The following is a 12500-nucleotide window of genomic DNA, read 5'->3' as shown; positions in this document are numbered from 1 at the left end:
GGGCAAAATCTTATGATTAAAGAGAAATTAAAGAGCGAGGATGGATTATCTTTAATGATGACCAGCATTTATTTAGGCTAGAAAATAAGATTCCATCACTCTAAAATCAGAAGGTCTGTTGCACAAGATATGAATCCAGTCAAGAGGACTGATTTCACACTTCCAAGGAGATAAGAACCTGTATTTTGACATCATATTATTGTTACCTATTGATACCGGGATTTGTGAGAAGAGAATCTTGCTGTTTTGGGTTAATAAAATAGATATTGTAAATATAATGTCAACAATTAAATAACTTAGATAAAATATTATAATCTGCCTTGGTTTAAAATACTGTCTTTCTGTTACCATAAATATTTTATGACTGTTTTAATTATAGAAAGAACGAAGTTGACGTCACTCAGAACATTGTTATTTTCTTTAGACAGCCTATTAGTGATTTGTTCCCCTTAAATTATATCAATCAGACTATAAGAGTTACATTTTACACACAGTTTTTGTGTTGTTATGTTCAATTTAGTTGACTAATGTTGTGAGTATTTACTAAACGCATTCCTTCATTGAAGAGAAGTCGTGAGTAGGGTGTGTTGATAATGCAACATCCCTCACCGTTAAGTGAAAACGTCACTTCACGCTTATTATAATTGTTGTTTTGTACTATACTTTTCCTGCCTGCCTTAATATTCGTGTACTTATCACCGGGATAATTTCCTTAATAACACGGTACTTGGCTTCCTGTTTTGTTATTGTGTATTTAATCAATTTAATGACAAATTGATTTTATCTTACCTGTTCGTACACGCAAATCTGATAATCGAACATAACCTTTGAGTTTATTTATCATTGTCGTCAAGGGGTCCCGATAGCTCAGTTGTTAGTCGCTTCACACGCAAAGCGACCGAAATCAATCCTGTCTACCCAACATTCATTAAGTAGCTGGATATGTGAGATGTAAAGGACAACACATCAACATTTATCAAGTAGATGCTGGATATGTGAGATGTAAAGGACAACACATCAACATTCATTAAGTAGCTGGATATGTGAGATGTAAAGGACAACACATCAACATTCATTAAGTAGCTGGATATGTGAGATGTATAGGACAACACATCAACATTTATTAAGTAGATGCTGGATATGTGAGATGTAAAGGACAACACATCAACATTCATTAAGTAGCTGGATATGTGAGATGTAAAGGACAACACATCAACATTTATTAAGTAGCTGGATATGTGAGATGTAAAGGACAACACATCAACATTTATTAAGTAGCTGGATATGTGAGATGTAAAGGACAACACATCAACATTTATTAAGTAGATGCTGGATATGTGAGATGTAAAGGACAACACATCAACATTCATTAAGTAGATGCTGGATATGTGAGATGTAAAGGACAACACATCAACATTCATTAAGTAGATGCTGGATATGTGAGATGTAAAGGACAACACATCAACATTCATTAAGTAGATGCTGGATAAGTGAGATGTAAAGGACAACACATCAACATTCATTAAGTAGCTGGATATGTGAGATGTAAAGGACAACACATCAACATTCATTAAGTAGCTGGATATGTGAGATGTAAAGGAAAACACATCAACATTCATTAAGTAGATGCTGGATATGTGAAATGTAAAGGACAACACATCAACATTCATTAAGTAGCTGGATATGTGAGATGTAAAGGACAACACATCAACATTCATTAAGTAGATGCTGGATATGTGAGATGTAAAGGACAACACATCAACATTCTTTAAGTAGATGCTGGATATGTGAGATGTAAAGGACAACACATCAACATTCATTAAGTAGATGCTGGATATGTGAGATGTAAAGGACAACACATCAACATTCATTAAGTAGATGCTGGATATGTGAGATGTAAAGGACAACACATCAACATTCATTAAGTAGATGCTGGATATGTGAGATGTAAAGGACAACACATCAACATTCATTAAGTAGATGCTGGATATGTGAGATGTAAAGGACAACACATCAACATTCATTAAGTAGATGCTGGATATGTGAGATGTAAAGGACAACACATCAACATTCATTAAGTAGATGCTGGATATGTGAGATGTAAAGGACAACACATCAACATTCATTAAGTAGATGCTGGATATGAGAGATGTAAAGGACAACACATCAACATTCATTAAGTAGCTGGATATGTGAGATGTAAAGGACAACACATCAACATTTATTAAGTAGCTGGATATGTGGGATGTAAAGGACAACACATCAACATTTATCAAGTAGATGCTGGATATGTGAGATGTAAAGGACAACACATCAACATTTATTAAGTAGATGCTGGATATGTGAGATGTAAAGGACAACACATCAACATTCATTAAGTAGATGCTGGATATGTGAGATGTAAAGGACAACACATCAACATTTATCAAGTAGATGCTGGATATGTGAGATGTAAAGGACAACACATCAACATTTATCAAGCAGATGCTAGATATGTGAGATGTAAAGGACAACACATCAACATTTATCAAGTAGATGCTGGATATTAGTGCCGCGCTGAGGACCGGTCCAAGGGACCGGTCCCACGGTCTTTTAGCTGTGAACCGAGGATCGGTCCGATAGGGAAGACCGGCGGCGGTCCTCACTTCTTATCACCTTTCCACGGTCTCGCGCAATACTAGGCTACTTCCCCAGCGATTCGTTGCCTCGGTTGCCTATCTTCCACCAATCACCACCCATCCCACTTAATTAATCGCACCCACCCCCCTTTGCCATACACTAAACGACACAGACGACCATACAGGCAGACGACCACCAACCTCCACTCCGCAAACCGCCCTTTCGTGTGTGAGATGGGGGGAACAGGAGGCGCACGCCTTGGACGATTCCATTATACGGGGTAAATTTCAAAATTTACTACACCATAATGATCGCAATGACAATGATCTATGGTGAAGGCATGACCCCTCTTCTCTAATGGGTTATTGTTTGAAATGTATGTGACTACTAAAGATGTGTGTGTTTGTGTGTGTGTGTGTGTGTGTGTGTGTCGAACCTAGCAAGTAGCAAATCCGATTTTTTTGTTTTCTTTTGTCCATCTCTTGTCACAACTCCTTTCTATCGCAGTGTTGTCATTTAAAATAATACAATAATATTAAAATTTCGTTTGGTGTTTTTACTAATCAAATAATATGAGTTTCATTAGTTTCTTCCTTCCAAAAAAACCAGTTATAACGTCTGAATTTTTAAAAAGTCCAATAGAATATTTGGGGACCCCGATAGCTCAGTTGATAAAGCACTCTCTTAATACGAAAAGGGCCAGAGATCGATCCCGGGTGCAGTCGAGTTTTTTCTGAATCCCTGTCTACTCAGCAATGAATGGGTAGCTGAGTTTGTTAGATCTGGCGAAAAGTCACCATCGACCCCTCTTATTACCTCATCCACCCCCTCTTATTATAACTTCACGTCTCTCTCTTACTCTTCAATGCTCGCTGCCCTCTAATGTGTGTGTGGGGGGGGGGGGGGTAGGAGTTGCGTGTGTGTATCAACGCCACGAACAACTCGATCAACGCCTTGGGCGATGCCATTATCTCCGTTAATGGGGATAAATTTCAAATTTTATTAAATTATCGAAGTAACAATGAAGTACGGTGAGCAAATAAAGAAGGCATCACCCCTCTTCTCTAATTAGGTTACAATTTGAAATCAGTGTGACTACTCCGTGTGTTTTACTCCTGTAGACCACGGTTTTCATCGTGTAGCGGTCTTTAACGGTTCAAGAATGAACGATCCCACGGTCTCAAAGGTCAAACCGGTTCGAATTTCCAACAGTCTCTCAGGAATGTTCAATGCGGTCTTCATTTCCCAAGGACCGTAGGACCGTGGTCCTTAAGCTTGCCAAGGACCGCCCCGCACTACTGGATATGTGAGATGTAAAGGACAACACATCAACATTTATCAAGTAGATGCTGGATATGTGAGATGTAAAGGACAACACATCAACATTCATTAAGTAGCTGGATATGTGAGATGTAAAGTACAACACATCAACATTCATTAAGTAGCTGGATATGTGAGATGTAAAGGACAACACATCAACATTCATTAAGTAGCTGGATATGTGAGATGTAAAGGACAACACATCAACATTTATCAAGTCGATGCTGGATATGTGAGATGTAAAGGACAACACATCAACATTTATCAAGTCGATGCTGGATATGTGAGATGTAAAGGACAACACATCAACATTTATCAAGTCGATGCTGGATATGTGAGATGTTAAGGACAACACATCAACATTTATCAAGTCGATGCTGGATATGTGAGATGTAAAGGACAACACATCAACATTTATCAAGTAGATGCTGGATATTTGAGATGTAGAGGAAAGTGCTTTGCGATAAACTAGCGTCGTATCAAAAGGGGAGCACGCAATAGAAATTGCCTATTTCAAGCTATAATAACCGGGATAAACTCCGGCTCCGTGGTCTAATGACTCTGAAGGACTAATTCATCATGATTGTCATGCTATTATGCGTTGGTCCATAATTCTGACCCAACTTGTCAAATGAGTGGAGCAGGTGCCAAAAATGAGAATATAAAATTAATAATATGACCAGAATAGTGAAATGTTGGGTTTAAGGACTTTGTTCCTTCTACTCTACGGGAACATGCAGGTCTGATAACTAAACGCAATTATGGGCGAGAGAGTTTGAGAGTATTTCCATTACAATAACGAACCCAAAATCAATTTGGGTTATCAGACCTACAAATCATTACACGACGATTCTATACAATAAATCACTTAAACTCTACCAATTTTCATGTTTTTGACTTTAAATTCAACTTTCACCATGAAATTTCACTTCGACACAATACCGTTTTGAGACTCTTGGTCAGATTAATTTATTCATAATGTATATGTTTGGGAAGGACGATTGCATTCAACTTTTTTCGAAAAAAGTTGCCCGTTGCTATGGAAACGACGCCATATTGGAAAGTAAATAACAAACATTTAAAAGTCAAAGGCTTTTTTTATTTATCAACCGATTGCCATAATATATTGGCCACAGGTAGACATAAGGGAAACAAGGAGGCTCTAGAAGTCCGATTGTTTTATTTTTTTATTAGAATCTTTAAAAATTAATGTCAAAGTTATTGCTCGATTATTCCCCTTGAAAAAAATTGCAAATTACTCATAAAATTATTTTTTTTAGAAATCCTGCTTCTAGAGGACCTGCGTATTTGTATAACACTCATTTGTAGAAAGTTTGAAGAAGATTGATTGAAAATTGAGGGAGGAGTTAGGTTTTTAGTGACGAAAATTGTAGTTTTGAGAAAAACGCATGTAAAAGTCAAAGTGAACTAGTTTAGGGGAAAACTCTCCTCATGCAGACTTCTCGCTCTCTGATTGAATTGTGACCACATGACATAATTTAGAACAAAGTGATTGGTTGTTGAAATTAGAGGAGAGCTTTTACTTTTCATTGATATATATTTTGCCTTTACTTAAATATAAAGACTATTCGATACTCTTTTATGAAATCAGTCCACTGAAACAAAAAATGGGCATGGATTTAACCATACCTTGGGTCACAAAATACGTTATTTTGGGTAGAAAAAAACTGAAGATGTAGTTCTCATGCAAATTTTTATGCAGACAAATGGTCATATGACAACATCCCACCAAAATCTAATTTTAGCAAACTGGATCAAATTTCATCATTTTTAATGTCGCTCCCCCCCCCCCCTCCCCCACACCCGCCCCCTTTAAGTAATGCTGCAGAGTTTTGTCTACCAAAACAAAAGTTGCCAACATACACATCTTTGTGTTTATATATCCTTAGATGGGGCAAGGTGGTCTGGTGGTATGGCACTCGTTTACCGACGGAAAGGTTTAGGTTCGAGTTTTTCTCCGAGAGTCCTATTTTAGTCCTTTGAAAAGGGTCTTTACATACATCCTCACATCTTCGCATCATACTGAGGTGTAAAATTAGTTCCTGACCGTTAACGCCTATCAGACGTCATGTCTTGTCCTACATGTTGGTAAGGGACCCCTTGTAAAGCGCGTTAAGCCCATTTAGTGGATATTGCTCTGTATATATAAAGGCTCGAGTTTAAGTTTAGGTAGGATTTGATGACAATATATTACCTGAAGAGTGGGATTATTACACGAGACAAGTGACATCATCTCCATTTATTATCCAAGGTTGTTATGGTTCTACATTAATATTAACATGAGATGCATTGTGCAACTCAAATACCGCATAATATATCATTCATTTAAAAATATTTCTTGCTTAAGCTGCTTATTCGTGGAAAGAATGTAAACAAGTCTGGCTGAGCGCACGGGTTCTTATTTGTGAAATCTGTTTTCATTACATTAATGACATGCAAACCGAAGGGTCTTGCGCATTCCTCTCTAAATAAATGAGTAAGCAAATAATTATTCATATCTATATAGCGCATTTACAAGGATTCTTCATGCTCATTGCGCTTTTCTCGTTTCAATTTCCCAACAGATCATAATAAGCGCCATCTTTTTGCCGCTCATTTTGTACCAGTACACTTATGAATTTAGTCATTGGCTATAACAAAGTACTAATCTATCAACATTTGAGTAGAATGGTGTAATGTGCTTGAGGTTCCTTGTCCATGGACACAACGCTCAATACATTGTTTTACCCTCATTTTCAGAAAACGAGGCTACCGTCTCTTATTCCATAAGTAAGGACAACAGTTCCATAAAATAAAAACATACATGCCTATCATTCATTAATGGCGCAAAAAAATGCCAACAAAACAAACAAATCTCAGACTTTGCAGCACAGACATAATCTATAAATGCATGAAATTGTCTGCAAACAGTGTTTAATGACGATGAGTGTTGCAAAGACAAAAGATAATGCTTTAATCAGAATGAAAGCCCGCTACCTCAAAATGGAAACAGAAAGAAAAGGGTTTTTTGATGAGCAAAACTGAAATTAATGAATTTGACAGACGTAGGCTGTTTTTAGAAAAGAGAGACTGGGTGATTTTATAAAGTAAAAAGCAAATGAAAAAAGGCAATTATTGCTCACAAAAACAAAAAACAGAGATATGATCCAGGCTTGTCTTTGAGACAAAAACGAAAAGTAGAGATATGCATGGAAACTTTGTATTGTTAATGTCTTTGTTTCTATTTGAACGTCTGAAAACTGCTTACATGAATGTTAAAACAAGCATTACCTGAAGTTTCTATGTGTACTTATGCACGCATTTAATTATTACTTTGTTTATGAAGGACGAGAATTGATACTTCCGTCTTTAGACCAACGCACACCCCAACACCGATTTCTTGAAAAAGAATGGTTATAGACCTATTTGTTTTTCACAACAGAGAACCTTATACTTAGAAATTAATACATGTCTTCAAGTGAATAATTAAGTCTGTCTTGTGGAATTTGGATACATTTGCAAGGGCAGTATAGTAATTTTGAAAACAAAATGAAAAATTATTGTAGCAAAATACTTGACAAAATAAATCACACACAGATGTCTCAAATCTAGGAAAGTCTTCCTCTGTGGGGTGGATTTTGACTACTGTATTAAAATAAATCATTATTATAATTTTGAAACTAATATAACATTCTGCTTGTACTTATTTACCCATCTGATATCTCATGTTTGCCATTGTGTCACAACAGGAAAGGAAAATGTATGTCAAACCAACATATTCTCGATTCAGCAATGATAAAAAGCACATAGTTTCTCTCGTTAATCCAGATCGATCCACTTATGGCAAATGAATGATTTCTCTTCAATTCCTGATGATTTTGTCTGTTAAATGTTAAGTCCTCTTTCAAAAACAATTTGCAGTGAAAAGTTTTGTTTTGTATTGAATTTGTTAACCTGATAGAAGATGACATTGAGGTTCTGATATATGAAAAATATCATCTTTTATTTGTAAATCCATATTATAGATCTTGTAGCCTGTGATTAAAATGTTTACTCACCTCTCTGATGAGAGCTCCTTCTCCAAGACGTGCTCGGGTTTCACTACCATACGCCCTAACATTAGGGATAGCGGCAAGTTGCAAGTTGCCTAAGTACACAAGCACCAGGACCGTCGAAAGTCCCGCCGTGGACAGCACAAAGACAAGCAGCATACAGCACAAACACCGGTTATTTCCATGTGACGTTCTGGAACCCGGTGATTTCCCAAGATCTCTTGAGTCCTGCCAGTCATAATGGCGTGGGGAGCACGACCCCCCTAGGTCACATCCAGTCATGGAATCATTGTCTGAATCGGGGTCGTGGGGAGGGGGTGGGGGTAGAATAACAACTTGATTGGCTTCCTCTTCCACAGCGTCAGTGATCGTATACGTCACTTCCTGAGTTTTGTTCGTTTTTCTTTGTGCCGATTTTTTCTTACGGGGGGAACCTTCATCAAGCCCGGATTTTGTTGGGTAGAGTCGGGACATCGTTGTAGGATTACTTTTTCCATTATTGCTTGAAGTACCAATGTTAGAAGGACACGAACTTTTCCTACTAGGATGAATTGAATAATCGTTGCCTGGGGCATTGCTGCTGTTTCCATTGCATTTATTACGTATGAAAACGCTATTCATGCTACTAGCATCGCTGCAGTTGCTGAGTTGTCCGTAGCTACTGACACTTCCGTTAATGCAACAACTTCTGCCGTTGCGGCCTTTGTCGTCTTTCAAAGCCGGGCTGAGCGGTGACATAGATCCAAATGAGTCCTCGGATAATTTCGAGGAGGTGGAGAGGAATTGAAATCTGTTATCGGAATAATCCATCGGGGACGGACTTAAAACGTCGGCCATGTTGCCCTCGTAGGATTCTTCACTCCTAATCGACGGCAGAAGCCAATTGAGAAGACTTGAATGCCACGTTTCCTGTAAGATGAATTAAAGAATATAATATTTTTATTCCTCGACTCAATTATTTATTTGACAATACTAATGGGATAATGAGTTATCTAACTGGACATATGCCCAAACTCTCTCTCTCTCTCTCTCTCTCTCTCTCTCTCTCTCTCTCTCTCTCTCTCTATCTATCTATCTATCTATCTATCTATCTATATATCTCTCTATCTATCTATATAATATATATATATATATATATATATATATATATATCTTTCTTTCTTTCTCTCTATTTATCTATCTCTTTCTCTCTATTGCTGTCTCTCTGTTCTCTCTATCTCTGTCTCTCTATTCTCTCACTCTCTCTCTTTTTCTCTCTCCCTCTGTGTGTATGCGTGTGTGTGTATTTGTTTGTTGCTACTTCTATCATAAATTTTCAATAAATCAAACGGTGTTATGAATCAGTGAAATAATATCAAGAGTTGATAAATCCATTCAACGGACGAGCGTAAATTTTAACATTCCACTCTCTTTAGGGAGATGGACAGGCACATTTGCTAGCCAAACTCTGAATGAGATGTTAATGTAAAAATGGACTTGAACTTTTATGGGGCGCAATATCCCGGGATGTACTAAAGCGCTTTATCAGTGCTTCTTGGCCAACAGTAACACTTATCATGTAGGACCCGACATGACGCCTGTAATGCGATATTATTATTTTTTATAGAAACAGCTCTGTTATTGGCCGGGTACTTATTTGAATGACGTAAAAGAACACCAGTGAAGAGCATATTTATCCAAAGAATGAACTTTGCATGACTCGAACCAGGAACCTCAAGGGCAAGAGTCATAACACAAAACTACAAAGCCGCACAAAGCTGTCGCGGGAGCCCTTCCTTCGTGAACGAAACTAATAAGGTCAATTGCTCAATCACAGACGGTCGGACAGGGTTTCCAGAGGAAAAGAATATTAAATTGAGCTTTCATATAGTTTACAAGGGGACTCTGGCCAACAACATTTAACATTTGGACGCCTGTCAGGCGATATTACATTATTTCGGACAAAGATAACGCTGTAATGTCCAGGTACTCATTTTACACCTGAGTAAGGTGAGAGAATGTGAGTAAAGAGCCTTCTCCAAGGACTCAAATATGCGCCGAGCGAGGCTCGAACCCAGGACCTTCCGACGCGAATGCGAGTGTCATACCAATAGACCACATAGGCGCACATAGAATCTGATCATATCTTTATACAAATTGTTCGTTTGGTTGTACGATTGGCCCTCTGACATTTAGGCTAGCCAATCTCTCGAAATAACGGGGACTCTCTATTACTTCTAAACTAGACAGACACACTTTCAGGGATTAATTCTGTTATTGAGTAAATCCTGAGAAATTTACAAACTCTCAACATAAAATAAAAACCCTCACCCACCCGAAAAAAATACTAAATTAAACTAGGGCAGTATTGTTTATGGAATTTATTTAAAGTGTCAAATAGAATATAATGATTTTCAGAAAACATTTGAAACTTGAGTAATTTAAGTAATCTTTAAAGATGTGAATAACTCTTAATGACATTTCAGAGATCATCATTAATTAATTGGCGCATTTGCAATCACAAATCAAAATACACCTTGATAGACCGTCACTATTACATTTTTTGAGAAAATCTCTATTCTAATTTGTGATTCGTTGTTTTTGTCTGTGGATGTATATACCATTTTCTATATTTGAATCGCAATTTTATTATTTGCCAACAACCTTCAAACTATTTATAAATGCATTAGGCTATCTGTAATCATAAACATTAACAACAAAATAGCAAAATATGTCTATGATGTCAACAATGAGAAAAGCTGCCTTCGGGCGCGGTTCGATGCTCCATACTTGTAATTATTAACTCTAAGAGATTATTGGGTTTAAAGCCGGTCGATCCACTGATGCACAATAGTAAACTGCAATTTAAAATATTACAAATGCCAAACAAGTAGCATCCTCATTGTAACCCATCGACTCAATCTGGTGTTAAATCAGGGTGAACCATATTCTGAATATTGGAAAATTATGAATCTAAGCCGTCTTAATTTCCACTCATTAATTAGCACGAATGTCTCTATTTTTGAAACTGCAAAACATTCAAATGTATCGTTTTTGCTTCTACGACTTTAAACTCAATATTCGGCGCCTGGTTCACCGATACTTAGTACTAGATCGAGGCTTCATGACACATATGCCAACTATACACAACATTGCCCTTGGGAAAACTTGAGTATCTTTAGAAACTATCGAGAAGACATTAAATTATCATCAAGCGAAGAAAATGTAATTTAGTGCGCTTTGAGTGCTCACGAAAATAAACAAATATATCAATAAATAACATTAGATAGGTCTAGATAGAAAAAACATAATCAACTTAATATAGAGTCATCTAAATTATATCAACTCTCATATCAACAACGTTTCTATATTTGTTTTTCGGTGCTTTTATTCTGCAACCCCGCGCGTGTTATTTTCAATCTGGTGAGTTTCTTACTGATAAGTCTCAGATGTTTCTCAATAAAAATAATTGGATTTTCTTAGAATGTGATGAAATAGAAGACACGCACTGGCTTCGTCCTTTGGGAGATAATTCCCAGTCACCGACTAGACTTCTCTCCCCTAGTACTTGTGTCCCACTTCAAACTCTTCAATTTTCAGAGAAAGCAAGCTTGGGGGGGAATTAAAGATGGCTATCCTTATTCACGAACATAACGAAGTCGCAATCTGTCGCAAGAAATGTCAACATATTATATTGTGCAGTTAGGCTTAACACACACACACACACACACACTCACACACACACACTCATATATATATATATATACATATATATATATGTGTGTGTGTGTGTGTGTGTGTGAGTGTATGTATGTATGTATGTACTTGTGTGTAATCCAATGCCTCTATAGGGTACTATGTTAGTGCAAACAAGATGTCAAAAACTAAATAGAAATACATACATATTAATAAATGTAACTTTAAATATTGTAGTTCCTTAAGAATTTATATCATTTACTTTTAATTAATGCAGGGGCAAAAACTCAGCTGCATCAAGAGAAATTTGAAATCTTATCTGTTCCAGACAGTTTTATCATAGATGTTTTCTGCTTGATTAGCTAATTATTTGTCTTATTTTTAGTTCACCCTTCGCAGGTGCCGTTTCCTAATAATGCACTCTATATAGAGTGCTTTATTATGAAACGGCACCTGCGAATATTCGGTAATAACTGTAACAAACAAGAAGTTGTTGATTAAAAGTCATTTGAATATCTGTGTTGTCCGACGTCTTTACTCCATTGTTTGCTGTGGATTTTTTAACTTTCAATTTCTTCTTCTTTTCCTTTTGATTATCCCTGTCCTTCTGCTTATTCTAATACCGTCGTCTCTTCCTCCACCCCCCCCCCCCCCCCCCCCCCCCCGCCTATTCTTCTTTTTCTCCTCCTCCTTCTTAATCTGCCTCTTCACAACATATACCATCGCCGCCATTATTATCCTCATCATCTTTTCCTCATTTATTGCTGTTATCATAATAATATTATGATTAATGTTATTCTTATTATTATTATTATTATTATTATTAATATTATT

At 36.9% G+C, this 12500-nt stretch overlaps 1 protein-coding gene across 1 annotated transcript in view; it reads right to left on the bottom strand.

Moving 5' to 3' along the window:
• Nucleotides 1–12500, bottom strand: part of LOC144974132 (neprilysin-2-like) — a 215422-nt gene that overhangs the window by 161582 nt on the left and 41340 nt on the right. The window contains exon 2 of the mRNA XM_078917034.1: nucleotides 7998–8900. Coding sequence (XP_078773160.1) covers nucleotides 7998–8900 — 903 coding nt within the window. The remainder of the gene's footprint in view (nucleotides 1–7997; nucleotides 8901–12500) is intronic.

The sequence above is a fragment of the Berghia stephanieae genome, chromosome 5 (genome assembly GCF_034508935.2).
Source record: "Berghia stephanieae isolate SIO BIC M18660-M18661 chromosome 5, UCSD_Bste_1.3, whole genome shotgun sequence".
Taxonomy (NCBI): domain Eukaryota; kingdom Metazoa; phylum Mollusca; class Gastropoda; order Nudibranchia; family Aeolidiidae; genus Berghia; species Berghia stephanieae.
Note: the sequence above shows the minus strand (reverse complement) of the source record. Positions and strands in the feature narration are given on the sequence as shown.